Here is a 22,751-nt window from a genome sequence, read left to right as displayed (position 1 = left end):
GAGCTTGTAGGTCTGTAGGTTCTTCGATTTTTGAAAAATCGAAGAATGACTGACATAGAAACATAGCTTTTTCAGAAAACTGTCAGGATGTAGAAGACATTTTTAGAATCTGATCTCAGATCTAAATGCGTTAAGTAACAAATGTAAGGAGGGGGGGGACAGGACGGACTACAATATAGAATGACAGCTCACATTTGTGACGACAGACAAGATGGCCACCACGTTGAGGATTTCCTGCCAGGCTCCAATGTTTCTGGCCTTGGACGCAACGGGTCGCCTGTACTGTGTGGTGAACTTCCAGGCATCCACCCTGATCTCCAGGATGTTGTTGCAGAGGGCCAGCAGAGGAGCCAGGGGGAAGGAGGCCACAAACAGGGTTATGAAACCAAACTGGATCACTGGAAGGGCAGAAAGAGAGAGGAGTAGATAGAGAGAAAACTGATTAATGAGTGACAAATGCTTGTTTGTTGTGTACAGTATCGTATGTTTTTAATGCTTTGTTTCCTAACATAAGGTACTGTTTGCTTGTTATGTTTTTATGTGGGGACTGCGGATGAGAATTAGCATTTTTGCTAAATCTGTAGTTTTTATGTCCATTTAATGTCCATTAATATGCATTGTCCTGTCTAAATAAATAAAGTAAAGTAAAGTTTAGGTTTTAAACCCAAATCACATAATTTACTTTTTTTCTTTTTTACATATTTGTATACAAAATAAGGAGGTATTCTATCTATCTGATATATGAACCCAGAACTGTAATCTGGGTGAGTATCTCACCCATCTCCAGGTACTCATAGAACAACCCAATCTGGCTGAAGTTCAGCAGGCGATGGTCTTGCTCCCAGCGACTGTACTGGTTCTCTGGCTGTCTCCTGCCCTTTCTGCTGCCCCACCAGTTTCGCATCAGCCTGTAAATAAATGCATTCGAATCTGATATACAAAGTGTCTTATTCATTATATCGTTACCACAGCAACCAATGCAGGCAGGTCAACGATGTCTGAATACACAATCTGATCTGATCACTTACAAATATTAATAATCGGATTCGCCTGTAGTCTGAACAAAGCCTGAGAATGAAATAGTGATGTCCAGAGAACTGACAAGAGGCTTTAATTACCACTTACCAGTAGGAAATTACAGCAAGTGAATGAGAGAATATTTGTCATGAACTGTGTAATTTTATTGTGTAGTTCCTGTTTCCTGTCTGCTCTAATTGTTGCTACCTGTCTTGTCTCACTCTCACCAGTCTGCATTGCAATTGTATTTCACCTGTGTCCTGTTCAGTCTCAACCAATCATGTGTTGATTGTAGTTCTGTTTCACCTGTGTCTAGTTAGTCTTTGTGTATTTAAACCTCCCTGTGTTCTGTTCATTTTTCCTTGCCAGTTGAGTTCATCAATCAATCAGATTTATTGTTACTTCCACAAATATACACTGGGCATACAGGGGAGCAAAATACCGTTCTCCATGGCTCATGGTGCTTCACATTTAAAAACAATAGACACATTAAAAAGAGGCAAGGCCTTATTAAAAGAACATTAAGAAGGTAAAAGGAGCAGACAACATTGGCAGGAAAAAGTGCTGATGCATTCAAAGTGCATGTGTGTAAGGTGCTATTCATCCCTCCTTGGGGGCAGTATGTGGCGAGTGTTCAGTGTCCTGATAGTTTGCAAGGAAGCTCTTAGAAGGAAGTGAAGTGGTCACGTGACTGGGCTGCGCCATGACACTTTCATGGACACTTTCACGGGAGCCAAACTACACCCGGAAGTTCGGCAGAATGCATTGGAGTCAATGGGAGCTCAGTGACCAGCTCATGAACAAACATTATTTATGAATGACTGAGACCTTTTGTAAAGTGATCGCTTCTGGAAAATAAAATAATATATATAACACGTTATTTTAGGCTGTCTTAGTTTTTGATGTGCATACTACTTAATGTGTGTTATTTTTTCAAAGAGCAGAGAGCAGCCCAGGCAGAAATCTTACTATGTGCTCTTCTATAAATACCTCAATAAAAATAAATAGTTATTAAGTCGAAAAACAACCACTCGGAAAAAACGTGTGATATCACTTATGTCTTCTTTCATATTCCTGAACCAATTATATGACAAAGCTCGCAATCGTTCATGTATAATGTTTGTTATGAGCTGGTCCATTCACTGCCATGTATTCATTGCACTACCGGTGTGAGTTTGGCTCCCATGAAAGTGTCCATGAAAGTGTCATGGCGCAGCCCAGTCATGTGACCACTTCACTTCCTTCTAAGAGCTTCCTTGATAGTTTGGGGGAAGAAACTGTTGGTCAGCCTGCTGGTGCTTCCTCCTAGGCTCTTGAACCTCCTACCAGATGGCAGGAGTTCAAGTAGATGGTGGGAGGGGTGGGAGGGGTCGGTCATAATATTCATGGCCTTCCTGACACAACGGTCTGTGTATATGTCAGCTATGGGGGGGAGGGGGACACCTGTGATCTTCTCCGCTGCTCTCACTATCCTCTGTAGGGACTTGCGGTCGGCATCTGTGCAATTCCCATACCAGGCTGTGATGCAGTACGTCAGGACGCTCTCGATGGTTCCTCTATAGAAGGATGTCATGATAGAGGGGGGGGAGTTCACTTTCTTCAGGCTCCGCAAGAAATACAGGCGTTTCTGGGCTTTCTTAGTGATGGCTGAGGTGTTAGTGGACCACTTTAGGTCGTCAGCAATGTCCACCCCCAGGAACTTGGTACTTTTTACCCTTTCCACAGCAGCACCGTTGATGGTAAGTGGGGTGAGCACAGTGGGGCCTCTAATGACCATCTCCTTGGTCTTGTCCACATTTAGGGACAGGTTGTTGTCATTACACCACATGGCCAGTTTCTCCACCTCCTCTCTGTATTGTGTCTCATCGCCGTTCGTGACTAGACCCACCACTGTCGTGTCGTCAGCGAATTTGATGAACTGGTTGGAGCTGGACCTGGCAGAACAGTCGTGGGTCAATAAGGTGAACAGGAGTGGACTGAGCACACAGCCCTGGGGGGAGCCAGTACTCAGTGTGATGGTGCTGGAGCTATGTCCTCCTATTTTGACTGACTGCGGCCTGCAGGTGAGGAAGTCCAAAATCCAGTTACAGAGAGGCGTGTTGAGACCCAGTGTGCTCAGCTTCCCTATCAGCTGCTGGGGGATGATTGTGTTAAAAGCGGAGCTGAAGTCAATGAACAGCATTCTGACGTATGTGTTTCTCTTGTCCAGGTGTGTAAGGGCCAAGTGCAGGGCAGTAGACACAGCATCGTCAGTGGACCTGTTTGCCCGGTATGCATACTGATGTCTGATGGGGGTCCATGTTGGGGGGCAGGGCTCTTTTGATGTTCTCCAAGACCAGCCTCTCAAAGCACTTCATAATGATGGGTGTCAGTGCTATGGGGCGATAGTCATTTAGGCAAGATACAGGGCACTTTTTTGGGACTGGAATGATGGTGGCAGATTTGAGGCATTTTGGGACAACAGCCTGACGCAGGGATGTGTTAAAAATGTCTGTGAGGACATCCTTCAGCTGCTCCGCACAGTCTCTGAGTACCCGCCCATAGATGTTGTCATGGTGTGGCTTGCCCTTTATATGTCCTGCTTTATTGCCAGCTTCAGATTTAGATACTGTTTCATACTGGCCCTTTATTTGCCATTGTGTATGCACACATAGGAATGTGTGTGCATTAAATTAGCCCTTCACTAAGTCCAATAGGCATGGTTAGCAGCGAAGAAAGCTTGACCTGCATAGCAACCGTTGCAAAACTATTTGGATTGGCATTGGACAATCGCTTTTTGGGTTGCGATTTAGTGAAGGGCGAATTCCTTTTTCACAAAAAACACATACACCGTACAGGGAAAAACATAAATATAATCATTCAGCTTGTATCATGCATAGACATATAACGGTAGACGCCCCTTTCGGCTCTGGAGCTCAAGGTAGGGCAAAAAACTCCTGAGATTCCTTGCGAAGCCTGGAAGCATGGAAGCATGAGCGTGCGTCACAGAGCGCATGTTCGGCTCTGATAAGTCCCGGAAAAGATGCGCTGTGATTGGCCAGTAGTTGAGTGGCAGCGTGATGTAGTGTGCCGTCCACTCTACGGTGTAACAGTGTACATTTTTCTGCCCTCCCATCAACACACATCGCTCCAACGAACTGCAGCAGCCAATGAGGCATCTATTTTTTAAATATCTATGGTATCATGAGTTGGATAATAAATCATCATTGAACTTTATCTGCCTGCATGCCTGTGTGGTTCTGCACTTGTCTCATATCGTGACAATCAATGTTCCCTCTAAACAAAATTCGGTCTGAGCAAACACTCAAACCTCCTGAGCAGACATCAGCAACTACTGAGCAAACATACGTCACCTTGACACCAACTATCCAAACGTTAGATAATGCGAAGTGAGCGCCCCTCACTTCACACAGGTGTGATTTCTTTTCTTTTTTCAAAATGGATTTTGGTATACGAGTGAATCAATGAATAGTTACATAAGGTTACGTAAGTTACAATTTTTTTATTTTATATCAAGGTGGTAGGCTAGCAATTTTAGAAATATTCAGTTAGTCTACAGTGGTTCTCAACCTTTTCAGGCCCCCAAAGTAATCATATTTGAACTGGGGACCCCCCCACCCAGACAAGCAACAGAATGGTTCCACAGATAAATATTGTGAAAATAGCCAATCTACAAGCTCGTTGTGAACTTGTAGATCGGCTATTTTCACCAGTTTGACCAGTTTTTATAGCATGGTTTGCTGATTACTTTTGATGCAGTAATGGTATTTTTTCTTTTAGAGCCTTTGAGACATTATAAAAGTCTTAAAAGTCCTTAAATTGTCACTTCACTGTCATCTGGGTTGAGAACGACTGGTATATGAATAGCCTACTCAGTACTCAATTGTGCATTACATGGGGGGCATGAGAAACCGTAAACTTTATTGGGACACACACACACACACTAAGACCGAGTTTGTTGGTGTGTCAACTCCTATAGTTTCTCAGATTGTCGAACGTCAACAGCCCCTACTACGCCAGATATGAGCTATTATTATATGTAGCTCTACATAGCAGAGGGATTGATTGATTGATTGAAGAAAGCTGTATTAACAGATTGGATAATTACAGAGAGAGGTTCCATATGGGACTAGACCGCTAGAGATTAATGTTAACTTCCACATGTTGTTTCATTCACAAGTACACTGGACTGCGGAGGCTTGTTGTGCTGTAGTGATAACAACGTTAGCTAACCAGCTAATGCGAAGCTAACGTTATTCCCCCTCTCCTTGTTGCGCACAGCCGCACTTCCATCCGTTCGCCTTTTAAATCTAAATGTCCCATCAACGCACGGGTCCAAGGCGCAACGCGATCTTATCTGGTTCTTGGGGTTTCACACACTGACTGCACTGCAGTGCTGCCTGCTCCGTCTCCACCTATTAAGGTCCTCACTCGCCGCGCAGACGGCGCACTGGGCGCAGTATACACAGGAGGAGAGGAGAGGAGAGCAAAGAGTAAAAAAGGAGGGGAGGAGACCTGTCTGTCGCCTCGCCTCAGTGTGTGTGTGTAATCTAAATAAACTGTGAAGTAAATAGAAATAAAGTGTGGGCAAATGTCGACTCAGGATAGGTATTATTACTGTAATGTAGATGATACTCGGGGGGAACACCTTTTTCTTTTAAAGAAAACTTTTTTTTACACCAGCGTCGGTGTCTGTGCGCGACAGATTTCAGTTGTGCGCGAGAGCATTTGGCCATGTGCGCGCGCGCGCACGGGCGCACGTTAGGGGGAACATTGGTGACAATATAATATTGCTTCAGGTACTCTCAACCATGCTTAAGTGAACTGGGTGAATGGCATTTCACTTTCTTGATAATCGGACGATTAGAGAAGCTGAATTAGTTGAAATAAATGTTTTCCAGGCAGCACAGCTGGACTAGGGCCCACAGCACTGTGCAAGTGCAATAACACTTTAATTATTTAGTTATGGAAAGTGTCCGTGAAAAGGGTCTCACCTCAAATTCATATCGCTAACAATGCCTCCATAGTTCAAGATAGTGTAGCTGAAGCCAGGCAAACTTTTTGTTTTGTTTTTGTGATTATGTGATTTTATTTGATCATTTTGTGTGATGTGATTTGATGTGATTTCAATATCAGATTTTCCAATGAGGCAAACCTAATCTCAGCGTCGTCTCTCATCTATTCTCCCACTATGACATACACTGATGGCATTTATCAAGGTGACATGTTCTTGCCGCCAGTTGAATGTTAGGAATAGGTGAAATATTGTACAGTGAGTTTATGAATGGGAGGTGAGAGGGACTTACGGCAGCAGAGATTCCTGGATGTTCCCACAAAGCTGCTTTCCTGCCATCACTATCAATAGCTGTGTAGTCAGTTCAATCAGACAACCTCCTGGGTCACACTGGGACAGAGAGACATGCAAAAGAGCAGAGTGCATCAAGCGTATTCATTTGTTTAGCGAAGCCAAATACACACACAACGCAATATTATACAGCATTGACAACCACGGGACAATCAGAAAATGGTTAATTTGGTAGGTTCTTAAATTAGGATGCCATGTGTACAGAAACAAATCCTGGGTGAAAATCTAACTCTGGCAGTATAAACATGGACCCAGAGTACAGTTAAAACTATGGATGGAAACTAAGGATTTTGTGATATGTAAAATCAAATCAATTACCTACACGTCAGGCCAAGTCCAATATGATTTATATGATAAGTTATAAAAGGTTCTGACCTCCTCATTCCTCAGTCTGCTCCACTTGCCAAACATGTATGTATAGTTGCCTGGATAGCCCACAAATTTTCCCTTGAAGAATGCCACATAAAAGCAAGAGGAGTAATAGTTGACAAACTGGAACAAGTACATCTTCATGGTCAGTTTGTTCTCATATTCCAGGTGAGTCTTGGGGATTTCTATGGAAAGAAATGATTTCAATATGAATCAACATGTAGTAATAAAAAATACACAGACTCATTATTACATTTCCCAGTTTTTTCCAGGTTCCCAGATAGTTTCAATGTTCATACATTATACTGTACCTGTGCTTGAAGATCAAATAAATACACTGTATTCCAAATACTTCAACCTCATATGGTTCTAGCTAACCTTTTTTGGTCGGTAGGTGGTTAATGATTAATAATGTTTGTCAAATAACATAATACTGTATATGATTCTGAAATTGGCATTCTGTGTTGAGAACTTTTGCTTTTGCTACTTAAAGTATGATTTTGAGGGGCTATAGTGTAGATTTTCATCTTACACAAAGATGTATATTCCCATTTACAATGAATGGAGAATTTACGTCATATGTAGACGAGCAAATTGGCGATTTTTGTCCTACACATCGTCATTCATTGACAATGAATGGATGATGTACGATGATATGAGTGCCCCTCACTTCACACAGGTGTGATGTTTATTTAAATACCTTTGAACATTGAATTGATTTTGAGCAGGACTTTTACAAAATAAGTTTACACTGTGGAATTGCTACAGTGTAATTTAAGAGATCCGAGCACTCGGGGCTCCCGCTGGCCAAGTGGTCCAGGCGCATGCCACGTATAGACTTTGGCCTGACAGCGCGTCACGTGTTCGAGTCCCGTTCATGACAACCTTTGCTGCATGTCTCTCCCCTTCTCTCTCTCCCTCTTTCCTGTCCGCCAAATCTTTTTATAAAGAAAGTAAAAAAGAGATCCGAGCACTCAAAAAATGTAGAGGAGACCAGTTAAGGTGTTCATCAGGCCGAGAACTGACTCTTCTACCACTTTTGAAAACCACTCACCCATATCAGTGATCCAGATGGCCACCCTCTCATAGAAGAAGTTCAGAATGAGGATGATCACAAAGTTGATGCAGGAGGCAGTGACGGAGGTGGCCAGTTGGGGAGTGATGAGGCTTCCCACCAGCTGAATCTTCCTGGTCGGGCTGTCTTTCATGATGCTGGCAAAGGCTGCAAACACAGCCAGCCTGTAGGCTATGACTCCAATAATACAGGCCACTATCAGACAGACCTGTTGAGAGTGCATACATACAGTAAAGCATGAGTTATACATGGCTAGGCATTGGGTCTCACACCGAAAATAGAGGATCTACAAGCTCACCATGCATCACAGCGTGACATGTTGTGAGCTTGTATATTGGCTATTTTCGGTCCAAGACACTGGCATGTATTTAAGCATAAATCAGGCATAAAGATGTAAGAAGGTAAACATCGCTGTATAAAAAACAAGGGAGGCATTGATGTGCAATTGTGCACACATACACATAGTTGCACTAGCAGTAGTGATATATCTGGCCACTTAACAACACTCCTCTGAAACAGGTTGATGACTACAAGTATTTGGGTTCATATCTTCTTCCCAAAAGGACTTTCATACTAGGAAGGGTATGGCCTGGTCAGCTTGCAATGACATGCATAAGATCTGGTCATCCCAGTTTAGTAAGATGTTCAAAGTAAAAATACTGTCGAGGTGATTCTACTCTATGGCTCCAAGACATGGACACTTTCAAAGAAATTAGAGAAAGTGAGAAACGGTTGGATGGCACTTATGCCCGCCTTCTAATGAGAGCGCAAAATCTCTCTTGGAAGAGCCATCGACTAATCTAATATACGGCAACCTTCCCCGTGTTTCTTCACTAGTTCCGATCCGATGACGGCCACTGCTACAGAGCTAACAATGAGGTTATATCTTCCCTTCTTCTCTGGAATCCTGCCTCAGCAGACAGGTAGAAAACTGTCATTTCCTGATGTCATCGCTAGGGACACATGCATCAGTAAGGAACTGGGGATGGAAATGAAGGACCGGAAAGTCTGGCGTGGCATTGTGAAATCCATGATCTCGAAAAATTATGATGATCTCTCTCTCTCTCTCTCACACACACACACACACACACACACACACACACGTGCCCGCACACACACACACACACACACACACACACACACACACACACACACACACACACACACACACACACACACACACACACACACACACACACACACACACACACACACACACACACACACACACACACACACACACACACACACACACACACAGCATAGCATTCAGTTACCCAGAAGAGAACAGTTGCTCCAGAGAGGCAATAGCGGGCACATTTGCTGGTCATAGGTAGGTATGGCTCCATTTCCTGAAAGAAGAAATAATATATGCATAACCTGGGATTCATCAGTGTTTTTCTTTTTTTAATTGCATTCATATCCATGTATGACACAGGCTGGCATTACTACCTACCTGAGTGATCCTGTTGAGTCTCTTCTCAGTGCATCTGATTTCAAACTCGGGTCGCATCTGGAGTTGCTGCTGTTCTTCCTCAAAATCCACCAAGTCCCACTCGTACGCCAGTCGGGCCTGACGCCTCTTCCAGAACTCCAGAAAGAGGGTTACTGACAAAACGGATAGGGAGAACGGACATAAGAATCTATCTTAACCACATTAACCCCTCCTTCCCTATTTTGTACATGTCATTAAATAAATAAATAAAAGACTAGGCTAATAGGCTTAAGTTTTAGTTTGCTGTATGGCAGTGTCGTGCATGAAAGATAACAGATCTTCAATCTCACAACATGTGATCTTTTTGCCCTGCCACACCATAATACGAAATTATAATTCCTGTTCAGAATTAGGCCCTATTACAGTAAAGCCTTCTCAACTAAAGCAACCACTGTAGTACGAAGCCAAAACTACTGGAGGCAAGGACAGATCTGGGCTACAACAGTATGGGGACAGATTGATGCTAGCTACTGTGTGAAAAGCCTTTAACTGTCCCAATCTGTCAAACAGTGGGGAATGCATTAACAAGCCAGGTTAAACACACTGAGGGCATCATGACCAGACACCTACCCCAAATCCCCATAAATATGGCAAAGAACACAGTCCCTTCATTATCAAACAGATGGGATTGCTGGAAGAGAAGAGAGAGAGAGAGAGAGAGAGAGAGAGAGAGAGAGAGAGAGAGAGAGAGAGAGAGCATATGGCATGTTATAAGTTCCTTAGCATCCCAGAAAAAAGTGACACAGACATACTACACAGAAGGGTGCATTTCACTTGGATTGATTGACTGTGGTTGACATGTCACGAGTCATTCAAATTGGGAATGAATGAAAAACAGGAACATGGGAATCATACATATCTTTCTGATATTCAATATACTGTATAACTCAAACGTTACAAATTACAGCAGGTTTTCCTGGTCTTACCCAGGATGAGAGACAGGTCGAGTTGAGTTTCCAGAAACTGCACTTCTTATCACAAAGTGGACACATCACAATACTACCGCCAATGGAGGGATCGCAGATCTCTTTACTTAACGACAAATAGAACAGCAGCATGAAAACACTTTGGAAAAATGCATATGAAAATATTCTGAAGGACAACATAATGCAAATAAAATCGTTTCCCAAGTAAAGTAGTAGTAGTAGACAGTAGTAGTAGTAGTAGACAGTAGTAGTATTGAATGGAATTGAATATTAATTATATTTTGCTTTTAATCAGTATTTTTTATATTATAATGGATGGATGGATGGATGGATTTTATTAATCATAAAGGAGCTCACTGATGACCCCTGGTGGTACTGACCTAGACATATTGTCATCATAGCTGAGCAGTCCGTAGACAAAACATACAAGGCCAATGACAGCTGCAATGAACAGCATCTCAGTGTAGAACCCCAGCCAGGCAAAGTAGATCCCAATCTTTTCTCCATAATATTTTCTGTAAACAATAGATTATGCGAACATCAGTGCAGATCACAAAATCACCACACAAAAACCCCCACACAATCAAGGTTTTAGACATTTAAAATATGTAAAGGTGCGTAGGCTGTTTGCCAGTAAACTGTAATGCTGCTGCTGTCTGATGCTGCTATCTTGTGTCATAGTCTGTTATGTGTAGTTGTCTTAGGGCACACGTAGCGACACACGGTTCACACCAAAGTTTAATTCTACCTGCTTGCTTTTCAATGGGAATGGAATGAAAAAAAAAAAAAAAAAACACTCTGTTCCCATTGAAAAGCATTGGCAGAAATGGACTTCGGTGTCACACCCAACTGTGATTCTGCCTATAGGACTGCGGATTCTGCCAATGCTTTTCAATGGGAACGGAGCGGTTTGTTGCCCTTTGAGGATTTCCAAAAAACAAACAAAAACAAAAAAGAACGCTTCGTTCCCATTGAAAAGCATCAGCAGAATCCGTCCGCCTAGGCAGAATTCAAGCTCGGTGTGAGCACACCCTTAGGGCAGCGGTGGCCGAACGGTTTGCGGAGCGGTCTTGATACCGGAAGGTCACCAGTTCGAATCCCGCGACCGGCACGTTAAAATTACCACCGCTGAAGTGCCCTTGAGCAAGGCATTGAACCCCTACCATGAAATGTTCTATGAGCAGGGTGTGGCTGTAAACAAGCATCTCGAGCTTAGTCCACTTCCCTGGGTAAACAAAGAACTTTGCTTATTGTGTTTTTATACTTGGTGATATTGAGTTATTTTGCAGAAGTGCTGCAGTGCTCTTTCCCTTTATCACCTAATTCATTCATTCATTCAAGGTACATGACTGACTATATCCAGATATTACTTACTCACCTGATAAGGTTAAGAGGTTGTTCTTTATAGAAACTAAGTAACCTGGCCCAGTTCTGGTACAGATTATACCGTTCACTCTCACATTCTGAATTTCTAGACCTTTTCCAGTATCGACTCTAAAAAGAGAGAGAGAAAGAGAGAGAGAAAGGGCAGTGCATAAGGTGCTGAGCAGAAGTATAAACATCTATTTAAGATCAACTATTTGACAGTGAAAGAAATTGTTCATAAATCAGTTGTTCCACTGTGAAATAATGTTCAAATCAGAGTAACTATAAAGTATAAACTGGAAGAGAAGAATTATGACTAAACATGACATTTTGAACAGGGAACAAAAGGAATGCAATATCCAGATGAAATGTGTACATTTTGTTGGCAGTTAAACAACACTGAAATCTGTGCGCGTCCAACATTTCTACAGCATTATGATCCTTCACCTACACCTAGTCATGATAATTGGCTTTATAATGTTTTATGATTATTGTTATACACCATTGTGAATATTTACGAGTGATAATAACTATAATATACAGTGTTATAAGCGGGTTATAGTGCATTATAATTTATAAGTATGTTTATAATGCATTATATAAAGTATTGCCAAAATGGTACATCCGTGGTATTGGGACACATCAATTACAATTTTGTTGCAATGTGCTATACAAACAAACTTGCCTTGCCTTTCGTTTGTCAGTTTTTTCATGAAGCCCTATTCATATTATCATATTGCGAAAATAGAATATGTACAAGATTGCAATGCATTGTGAATGTAATGCAACACAAACTGAGTGTGTAGATGTGTTTTTACACAAAACATTGTTGAAGAATTTCACCAATGAAGGCATGTCCACAAAAGGACAGCAGGTTCAGAATAGTTAAGATGTCTGTGGGCTTTATCAGTAAAGAAAAAAAGAAAAGCTTGTGACTTAATAACTACATTGGATTGATTGGAATGCCAGTTCTATTTCTATTTCTTGAAAAGTAACGGTTTTGGTATACAATGTATTCACCCAACAGCGACGATGTTGTTGCCTTGGCTTACATCATGCAGTGGGAAGGCTGCGGTGTATGTGCCATTGCTGAGCAAACGCTTGATGCCTTTCTTGTCTTTCTCTTTGCGGTCCTCTTTGTAGTATGGACAGCGAGCCAGGATGTAGTAGACCTAACAACAATGAAGGAATGGGTTAAAATACTGGAGATCATTATGTCTATATTTAGTTTGTAACAATTTCCACATAGTAAAATCTTCAGTGTTAGATCTGCAATTCATCCCTAGATCGATGGCCTAGCGGTCCGGGCACGGGGCACCTAGACAGCATGTGGCGGGTTCAAGTCCCCTTCCCAAAAGACCTTTGCAGCATGTCTCTCTCTCTCCCTCTTTCCTGTCAATCTTCACTGAAAAACTATCAATAAAAGCAAAACAAGCCAAGGCTTGTTTATGTCCTACATTTATGTCCTTCCCAGGAGTTGAAAAAAGATAGGCCTATACCACGCGGGAGATTGTTTTTTTAATACCAGTGAGATCGGTAGAGAATGGAGACACATCATCTTTCCAAAAACCACTAGTCTTGTATTAAAATAGTGTATACAGATTAGTTAAATAACTGTCCATTTGGTTAAATTTGTATATTTGTACACTATTTGTACACTGTTTGTTATTAGTATTACCCATTAATGGGATACTCCATACTAAAAGAGCAACTGTACAATTGAACAACTGCGGAAACGTATTCATATAAATACATTTATCCATATAGCTGAATCAATATATGCACATAGGCTACATGTATGGTCTCACGTGAATTACTCAGAATGGATTATTCTACTACACTTATGAATCACTGTTTCAGACACAGGTAAGCCTGTGTCAAAGCACACAAGAAGGGAGAGAGGGTGAGAGAGAGACAGATCTCTGTCTCAATGGAGCAGAAAGACTTTAACGATGTGAGATAGTTGTACGTAATGCCAGCTACTGAATACCAGATCAGCGTTAGCTATTAGTAATCGTATCTTCGATCATCTCCATTATTAACTTATAGTGGTAGTGTGGACTCTGCCATACACTTTAGTCAGAACGACTTTTAAAATGACATAAAGTCAAATAATCAACTTAAACACCTGCGACTCACAATTCTGTTTCTTGTAGAAGGTGGGAAAAATGTATCCTTGTCTTTGATGAGGAAGAAATCAATCTTGCCCTTGTCAAAAGGAGAGGTGAAATAGTCTGGTTCTGGATGCATAATGCGCTCTGGCAAGCGGAAGGGACGAGAAAGCCACTCCAGAGGGGCGTCTTTGGCGTGGGTGATGTCACTGGCTTTGAAAGGAACCCTGATCTTCAAAACATCCGCATAGGTGGCTAACACCTCCCATGGAGCATGGATCTTCAAGAAGTATGTCTTGCCATCATCTGAGTCCTGAGGGGTACACACAGGAGATAAGGTTTAGCTCCTGTGTCTAGTCACATTTTAAATATAGCAAAATGTATTTGAATTACCTAGGTACAAATAGGTATACGATAGGCTACATCTTTGAATACTATCTTTAACTAGAACTGCACTCTGTCGAGTGCATACTTGCTTGTTGCACACTAGTAGGCCATAAATGGCCAACTAGTGCGCAAGCAGAGCGCGCAAGTCCTTTCGACCGCTGTAAACTGTCAAATCTCAGTATATCTCTGTGAAGGAACGTTTGAAATGATTAATGTTTAGATGTAACTATTTGTTACCTACTTTATACATATAAAAAAGAGTATACTGTGGTTACTTTGCGCCAAAAACCGTGACAGCTGTTCCGCCATTTGATGTTTATGCAAGAAAACAGCAAATCTGTGCCTGGTTTGCTGGGACCAAATGACCAAAAATGACCATATTTCTTACGTCATACGTATACTATCTACATAATCAGTAAAAATAAAATAGCAAATTGTGCCTGATCTGCTGGGACCAGAGTATGTGGTGTGTATATGTATGACTAGCTCTAAATGATGACGTAAGTAATATATATAGTATATATATATAGTATATAGGCATATACTGTATATGTATACATATATACTCTATACTCTATACTGTATAAAGTGTGTAGTTGTAAATTGATTAGCGGTATACTGTGGTTACTTTGCTATTTTATTTTTACTGATTATGTATATAGTATACGTATGACTAGCTCTAAATGATGACGTAAGAGATATGGTCATTTGTGGTCATTTGGTCCAGCAACACAGGCACAGATTTGATGTTTTTCTGCATAAACATCGAATGGCGGAACAGCTGTCACGACGAAGGAGACCGGGCGAAAACATTACTTGCACGCTCTGCTTGCGCAAGTAATTACTTTGTGGCAATGATTGTATCTTAATTTTATAACAATGATACTGGGAGACATAGCAACTTAATTCTTCTATAATAAATGAACTAGCAATGGGCCATCCCTTTAAGATAGTTTTAACAGGTTTGATGCGTTTCAGCATCAAGACCACTCGGGGGCGGCAGAGTTCTTCCGTTTAAGTTCTTACCGATTTGTCCTCTGTCTCCAGTTCCAGTCCTGCCTTCTCAAGGTTGTCCTCAAATTCCCTCCGCCTCTCCTACAGATCAGATCAGACACAACACACACACACACACACACACACACACACACACACACACACACACACACACACACACACACACACACACACACACACACACACACACACACACACACACACACACACACACACACACACACACACACACACACACACACACACACACACACACACACACACAATCTGAGCCTTTATTATTTTTTCACCATTTCAAAATGTCATCTCATTCTGACTAGAATGGATAACAAAGTTAACTATTGTATTTTTGTGAAAGTAAAATGCCATGTCCTTGATACGCTAAATTCTTCATTCTTCAGTTGACCTTCATGATAGCTATGATGAAGGTCAACTGAAGGCAGGTTAAGCCAAATAAATGTTATTGTGTGGAAAGTGTACTGGCTGCTTCTCTCCTTTTCTGTTACTCACCTTAGAAAATCTACACTAAAGGTCCCTGCACACTGCTGCGTTTTTCGGATTTCTAGCAGCGTTTTTCTGTCGGTTTTCCGAAGAACGCGTCCAGTGTGCAACCACCTAAAGGCCTCACTCACACCTAAGACACACGCAAGACACACTTGTGTCCTGTCTTCTGTGTGTTACGGCCGCCTCAATGCATTTCCAATGGGAGCCACATGGTTTGAAGACACAACCTTGTTGCATGGGAGTATTTTGAGGAAAAGGACAGAATAATGACAAGTAGACGCTTGCGCCAATAGGCACATTGGCCTTCAGGTGATCTATTTGCATCGTACGCATCGAATATAGCCAATATACAAGCTCACCTAATCTAGATGCAACAGCCTTTACTGTCCAAATATGAACAAAAGAAAACTCTGATAATGTCAGGTTGTCAACAACTTGGGTTATGGTCTTTGCAATGGGCCTAAAGCTTTCTTGGACTAATAGTGTCCATCTGTCTTAAATGCAAGGCAGTTACTGTTACTGTAAGTAATATATATATATTTTTACAGATGCCAACTCTGTTCTTTTCTCACACACACACACACACACACACACACACACACACACACACACACACACACACACACACACACACACACACACACACACACACACACACACACACACACACACACACACACACACACACACACACACACACACACACCTGTTTCTTTCCATCTCCATCCTTGTCATCTACATAGGATATCACAAAGTCGATCCTACGCAGCCCATCCCTGAAGAACACAGTGTCTTTATTCAGATGTAAATTATCAGTCTGTAAGGGAGAAAGAAAAAACAATTAGCCAAAGAGTCACATGCAATGCATTTTCCAGTAGAATCTCTTGAAATGCGTTTACTTTTACACTGTAGATACAGTACAGGAAATGAAAGAGTCATGTCATGTTGTCTGCATGGAGACACCGCACTGAGTGGCCATGTGAATGGTCATGTGATATACATATGAACAGCAAAGACATATATGAAAGCAAATATGACCTGTTACATCACAAATTCGGATTCGATCATATCAGTCCACAGATTTGGGGACCCCGCAAAGCGCAGGCCAGAGAGGGTGTCTGACCTGGAGAATTCTGACGTGTCACTCCCTCGCCTGCCGCTATATAGAAATCTCTCTCCCACTGAGCGACCTTGACTGCGCGCAGCTCGGCTGCACACTCTGAAAGTAATGGTAACTGCTTGAAGGGTCTACTTTCCCCCACCAGCCCTCCTTGGTAATGATTAATCAATTACCAGATCAACTTGACCTAATGTTATCATACGGACGTTCGAGGGGCACACCAATTTGGCCCTTGGGGGGCAGTGTTCGAAAGTGCGAAAGAGGGATGGGCAAATGCCCATCCATCCTGTTGTCCAGTGTGTAATTGTTATGATCATCGCGAGTCGCAACGCGTCGTATAGGCCTTAGACAAAGTAAAAACATATATTTTCTGGGCTGTGTACACATAATATGTGACCAAATTCGACTGAGGGACTGCCATTGGATTTTTTTGAATTTTCGTTTTTTCATGTCATATGTCACACACACACACACACACACACACACACACACACACACACACACTTTGACACACACACACACACACACTGACAACCATACAAACCTATACACATGCACGCACATGCACAGAATTGACATGCACTCAAGTATATGAAGTGCCTCGTGGTGAATGGACTTCACTTGTAAGGAATCATCTACCTTATATGTCACGATTTGGCTGATCCTGAATAAACTATATATTGGAAAGAAAGAGATGCGCCTGGACTTCAATGTGTTCTTATACAACCTGCTTGGTATATTCTCCACCATTATCAACACTAATAGACTACATCTGTATTCTTAAGACAAAGCTGTACAACAGTTTTTATTGAGTGGTGCAACCACTCCTATATACAACTATGTGTGTCCCTGGCTGTCCGGCAGAAATAGCGTTTGTGTGTCACTGTTGCGCAGCGCCACGCACACGCACACGCACACACACACACACACACACACACACACACACACACACACACACACACACACACACACACACACACACACAAAAACTGTATATATGATGATTTGGGGTGTTACAGTACAGTACAGTACAGCAGGGGTTCTCAACGTTTTTGGCTGGGGACCCCCAAAAATGTTTTGGCCGTGTCTCACACAGCCAATTGTGACCGTTGGACTCCATTGAGGACCTGGCCTCAACTGACCACAGTGGAGTAATCAAGCCCCACTCTCCACAACCACACCAAGGACGGTCTTGGACAATGTCCAGCAACTTGCAAAAGGCATGCCTATCATTATACTATACTTGGTCTGAATCTAGGGAGGAGAAACGTAGTCTGTACTCTCCCATGCTGAATCTGAAATTAAATGTCTTACCATGGAATGCTTCATTATGGGGCAAAATGTATTTTTGTCACAGTCTCTCTCTCCCTCAGTCTGTGACTCCACCATGGCCACTCCCACATTCATTTCCACCACACTGCAGTCCCATTTACACACCTGTCTTCAACTCCCTCGTCAGCCAACCTGTGAACACTTTGCCAATCAACCTGCTCCTATAAAACTGGACTCTTTACAAACTCTCATTGTCAGTTCATAGTTTGATGTCATGGTTGCTTGTCCCTGGATTCCTGTTTTGACTACTTTCTCATTTTGCAATTGCCTGATTCCTGCCTACTACTTCAGTGTAAGATCTGCCTTATTCTTTATCAAATACTTAACATCTATTCTTGTTTGTTGTTACTCTGCACTTGGGTTCAACTCTGTCTACATCCATGACAGCATGAACTGACCACAAATATGAACCCAGCAGAGTTACAACCTCTCCCTAACCTGCATGCTAGACTTCAGGAGGAGATTTCTATTCTGCAACAGTGGTTCAAAGAGAAGCCATGGGTTAGTCATTAATTGTTCCACACTTGGATGTTGTCCGTAGGGGGAGGCATACTATGATCCGACGGACCATTGCTCCGAAGGAGCATTGTTCCGAGGTGCGCTGGGGGTCGGGAGAGGGTTGGGGTTAGGTTTAGGTGTCTGCCCCGGGGGAGGTTAGCGTTAGGGTGAGGGAGGAGGTTGGTTGTCGATCGGACCAATGCTCCGTCGGACCAAACGCATGCACTCGTCCGTAGGAGGCTTAATGATTTTGAGACTAGCTTGCTTCATGCTTCCCAGCCAGCTCCTCACTCTATTCATCTAGTCATGAGTCTGCACCCACCAGCCCTGTTGCAGACAAGCAGAAAACTGAGTATGTGGACTTGTTTACATATTTTCGCAGCCGTGTGAAGATACCTGTTTATCCCGAGCCTGTTCAAGTCAAGGAACCATATACAGTATGGGCACCCGCCTAGCTCTGGGAGGTCCCCGTAGTGCCAACAAACGGGGGGGAAAGTCTCTCTGGATCGCCTAGCCACCAAGCCCACCCGGCCAGCCATTTCCAGTTCAGCTCCAACCCAGCGACCACCTGTATTTGATTCCTGCCTACTACTTCAGTGTAAGATCTGCCTTATTCTTTATTAAATACTTAACATCTATTCTTGTTGTTACTCTGCACTTGGGTTCGACTCTGTCTACATCCATGACAATTATATTCATCTTCTTCATAAAACACTTCCATCTGGCTGTATTCCCCCAAAATAGATCATTGCTATTCCTACACTATGTAATATACAGTATGTTCTGCTATGTAACTCTTAATTTGGTCACAAGTGCAGTGAGTACCGATATAATTTACCATAAAGAGTTGCAGACTCATTTTAATGGCAGATGAAATGTCTTGAGGCCCAGAAAATGTAAGAACAAAATAATTATACTCAGTGTAAAGTGTAGACTAAGCTCCACTTTCAGTACGTTTACTATTGAATTGTGTATATTGTCCATACTGTACGGGTAAAATACCACACAGTATATTATCCTGACCTTAGAAGACAGTAAGACACAGATAATCTTTTCAGTTGGAACAGTAGCAGAGCCACACCCTGCTTGTTTATCAGACCCTTACTGTACATCCACCCCTGGGAGAAGGGGGGGGGGGGTATGTTATTCCATAAAAACATGTATTATTTAACGACTGGTTAATAGCAATATAAAAACATAATTCCTGCAAAAAAAACATTGAACCCATTTGACCCTATTTTTACACGTTTTACATCGTGGTTAAATGAACAGTGATTAACTTCTCCACTGTGGCTTGCCTTGCAGGCAGCTTGTATATCAGGCGTGGTGGGAAGCTAATGCAATAATCAGAGGAGCTCTTTAAGAGGAACAGATCTTGTGACTCAGCGAACATAACAGTGAGTAAGCAGAGGGTCAGTCACTCTCCATAATGACATCTGATAGACAGAGAAGGGGGGGGGGGGGGGCTGCAGACTTGAAGCACAGGTAGAACTACGGCCTGCTGTTGTATGAGCTAGCAGACCCAGTAACAGTTTCAGGACCCAAATTCTACCCCAAAAAAGTGTTGTGATTGGTCGGGAAAATATCGTATCCGGGGGAAATACAGCTCACTCAGATGTACCTCAAGAGCCTCAAGGCCTTTCTGTCAACCAACCTGTCTTGTATTCTATTGTTATATTTAAATTCACAGACAATCACTCGGTAAACATCAATAGACAGGCCCATGTGGGACTAACGGCGATTTATAGCAACATTTATGTTGTTATATACTGTACTTCCAAGCTTGAAGATGATCATCATGTCAAGGTGAATAATCTTGAATGTGTGTGCCTATTCCAGCACCACCAATTGACCTGCAGCTGGGGGTCGCATTCGGGTCAAGTGGCACACACACACACACACACACACACACACACACACACACACACACACACACACACACACACACAGTGGAGTGGAGTTAAATAAGATCATGACACCTACCTCCTCTGTATTCCCAGGCAGCGTCTCTCTGTCAGATAAGGAATTGGGACCATGGCCATTGTTGTCTTCTGGAACATAAACCAACAACACAAATGTACTATGATTGTTCATCGAATAATAGGAAGTCCACATCAAGACAAACATTGCAGTGACTGGAAATCAAACTCGAACAAGTGCTCCTCGGAGCACAGGTCTCCGCCAGGTCATGTAGCCTGAAAGAGACCTACCGGTATGCTTTTTCTGGGCATAGAGGGGGAGAGGTGGAACAAACGTTGATGAAGTCATTGCACAGACATGCAAACTTTAATCTTATCCAATCAGGATGAAATATGAATAAAATTGACAGATCTGCCTTGATCCCATGACTACAGAAATTAAATTCTCCTGGTGCCTGGTGGTACAGTGAAAAATGCCCTCTAGGGAGTGTGAGTGCAATGTTTCATACCAACTGGTCCTGTCATAGTATATAGTCTCAGCCACACCTTTGGCCTGGTGGAGACAATTAGAAACCAATCTGACAGAAATGGCAGACATTGCACACAGTTAAAACAGCACACTACACATCTCTTCCATTTTGTATGCTCTTAATCAGTCACATGATGGCACTCATTGGGAAGTTTCAGTCAGTCAGTCAGTCAGTCAGTCAGTCAGTCTGTCTGTCTCTGTTTCATTGTCACAATGTCAGCCACTCCCACATTTCATTCCATCACGTCAGTCCCAGTTACAAAGCAAACTGTCTCAACCAGATACACTTAGATATCTAGGCTCAGGCACATGTGCCTCCTAATGCACGTATGCCCCATGTATGCTTATTAAAGCAGGAGCTCTTCTCAAGTTTTATTTATTCTCGAAATTACACTGAGTAATCAAACTTCGGTCTGTCTTATTAGCCAGGCTAGGTTAAGAGTGGATGCTGCTGCATGTCTATAGATTATGTCACCATAATCCAAGACAGACAGGAACACTGCCTCAATAATATATGTCACACATGCAGTTATGATATAGACTAGAGTTTAGAATTATGTTTTCATACCAAAACACCTTATTTGAAAGAGAGAGAGAGATATAGATAGATAGATAGAGATATAGATAGATAGATAGATAGATAGATAGCAACCGCTTATCTGACCGACTCGAGTCACTCAACATTGGGCACGGCACTGAGATATGTGAACTACACAGACGGACAGAGATCCTGAGATATGTGAACTACACAGACGGACAGAGATCCTGCAGATTTATAGTAGGATTAATTATTAAAATTAACCAAAACCAAAATAGCATTCTGATATTGACAGTAAATCTCTGCAGTAGCCTACTTAAGCCCTCTTAGTCCGAGACCGAGTCAAGACCGAATCCGGTCTTTAGTCCTATAGTTCTAGTGGTGGGTATATTGTGGGATGGGTAAGGTTTCAGAACCAAACAATGCTATGATAGATTTGGGAAAGAGAGTTATCAAAGTGGGTGGCTTCTGTGAACATGTACTTTACACTGGATCCTGGTGCAGACAGAGTCAACAGAGAGGAGATTATGTATATCCTATCCTTTAACCCTTTCCAGTTAACTGCCTAGGTTCCAAAAACGTGCTACTGAAGTGAACGTATAGAGTAGCAGGCTATAAAAAAAATTAGAACATGATTGCTGCCCATTGCATCATCACTTTAACTATAACTATAACTGACTTCAAAATAGAAAGGAATTAAGGAAAAAGAAAGAAAAAGAGATCTCAGTACTCCGGAGAGGAAGTGACATTTTAAACAAAGATTATTCCATAAAAGCCAACATGTTTCGACCTCTCACAGTCAGGGCAAGAACTGATCTAACTATAACTGATTGTGTAATGCAAAAACTGCAATCTTTGCATTTCACAATATCCACTTCCTTCAAATTTGTGTGGTGGGGGGGGGGAGGAAACTGGAAAGGTCTCAACACAGACATATACTTGCCAAATAAGGTACTGTATAAGAGTTGCATAGTCCATGGTGATAAATGAGATTAACCTTTGACCTACTGTTGATGGAATTGATGGATTGAATCAATAAATCCAAACCTTCCGTTGGCAGAATTGACGGATTTGTTTTATTCCCTATAATCGGGGGATTAATGTAGCAAAATGTAGCAACATTTGGCTAAATTGGCTCACGGCCGATGTAATCTAACTAAAACCGGCCGAAATCCTCACGTGCACGG

At 42.2% G+C, this 22,751-nt stretch overlaps 1 protein-coding gene across 1 annotated transcript in view; it reads right to left on the bottom strand.

The window, feature by feature from the left end:
• Positions 1-22,751, bottom strand: part of ano5b (anoctamin 5b) — a 44,925-nt gene that overhangs the window by 3,787 nt on the left and 18,387 nt on the right. The window contains exons 2-17 of the mRNA XM_083791317.1: positions 20,562-20,629; positions 16,335-16,445; positions 15,137-15,205; positions 13,752-14,036; positions 12,665-12,784; positions 11,626-11,741; positions 10,628-10,762; positions 10,248-10,353; positions 9,892-9,952; positions 9,283-9,434; positions 9,104-9,178; positions 7,806-8,034; positions 6,758-6,936; positions 6,324-6,421; positions 778-908; positions 193-398 (exon numbers count right to left, since the gene is read on the bottom strand). Coding sequence (XP_083647443.1) covers positions 193-398; positions 778-908; positions 6,324-6,421; positions 6,758-6,936; positions 7,806-8,034; positions 9,104-9,178; positions 9,283-9,434; positions 9,892-9,952; positions 10,248-10,353; positions 10,628-10,762; positions 11,626-11,741; positions 12,665-12,784; positions 13,752-14,036; positions 15,137-15,205; positions 16,335-16,445; positions 20,562-20,629 — 2,141 coding nt within the window. The remainder of the gene's footprint in view (positions 1-192; positions 399-777; positions 909-6,323; positions 6,422-6,757; positions 6,937-7,805; positions 8,035-9,103; positions 9,179-9,282; positions 9,435-9,891; positions 9,953-10,247; positions 10,354-10,627; positions 10,763-11,625; positions 11,742-12,664; positions 12,785-13,751; positions 14,037-15,136; positions 15,206-16,334; positions 16,446-20,561; positions 20,630-22,751) is intronic.

This window comes from Protomyctophum parallelum, assembly GCF_964188405.1.
Source record: "Protomyctophum parallelum genome assembly, chromosome: 2".
Lineage (NCBI taxonomy): Eukaryota > Metazoa > Chordata > Actinopteri > Myctophiformes > Myctophidae > Protomyctophum > Protomyctophum parallelum.
The sequence above is the reverse complement of the archived record's forward strand: the minus strand, read 5'-3'. Positions and strand labels throughout refer to the sequence as shown.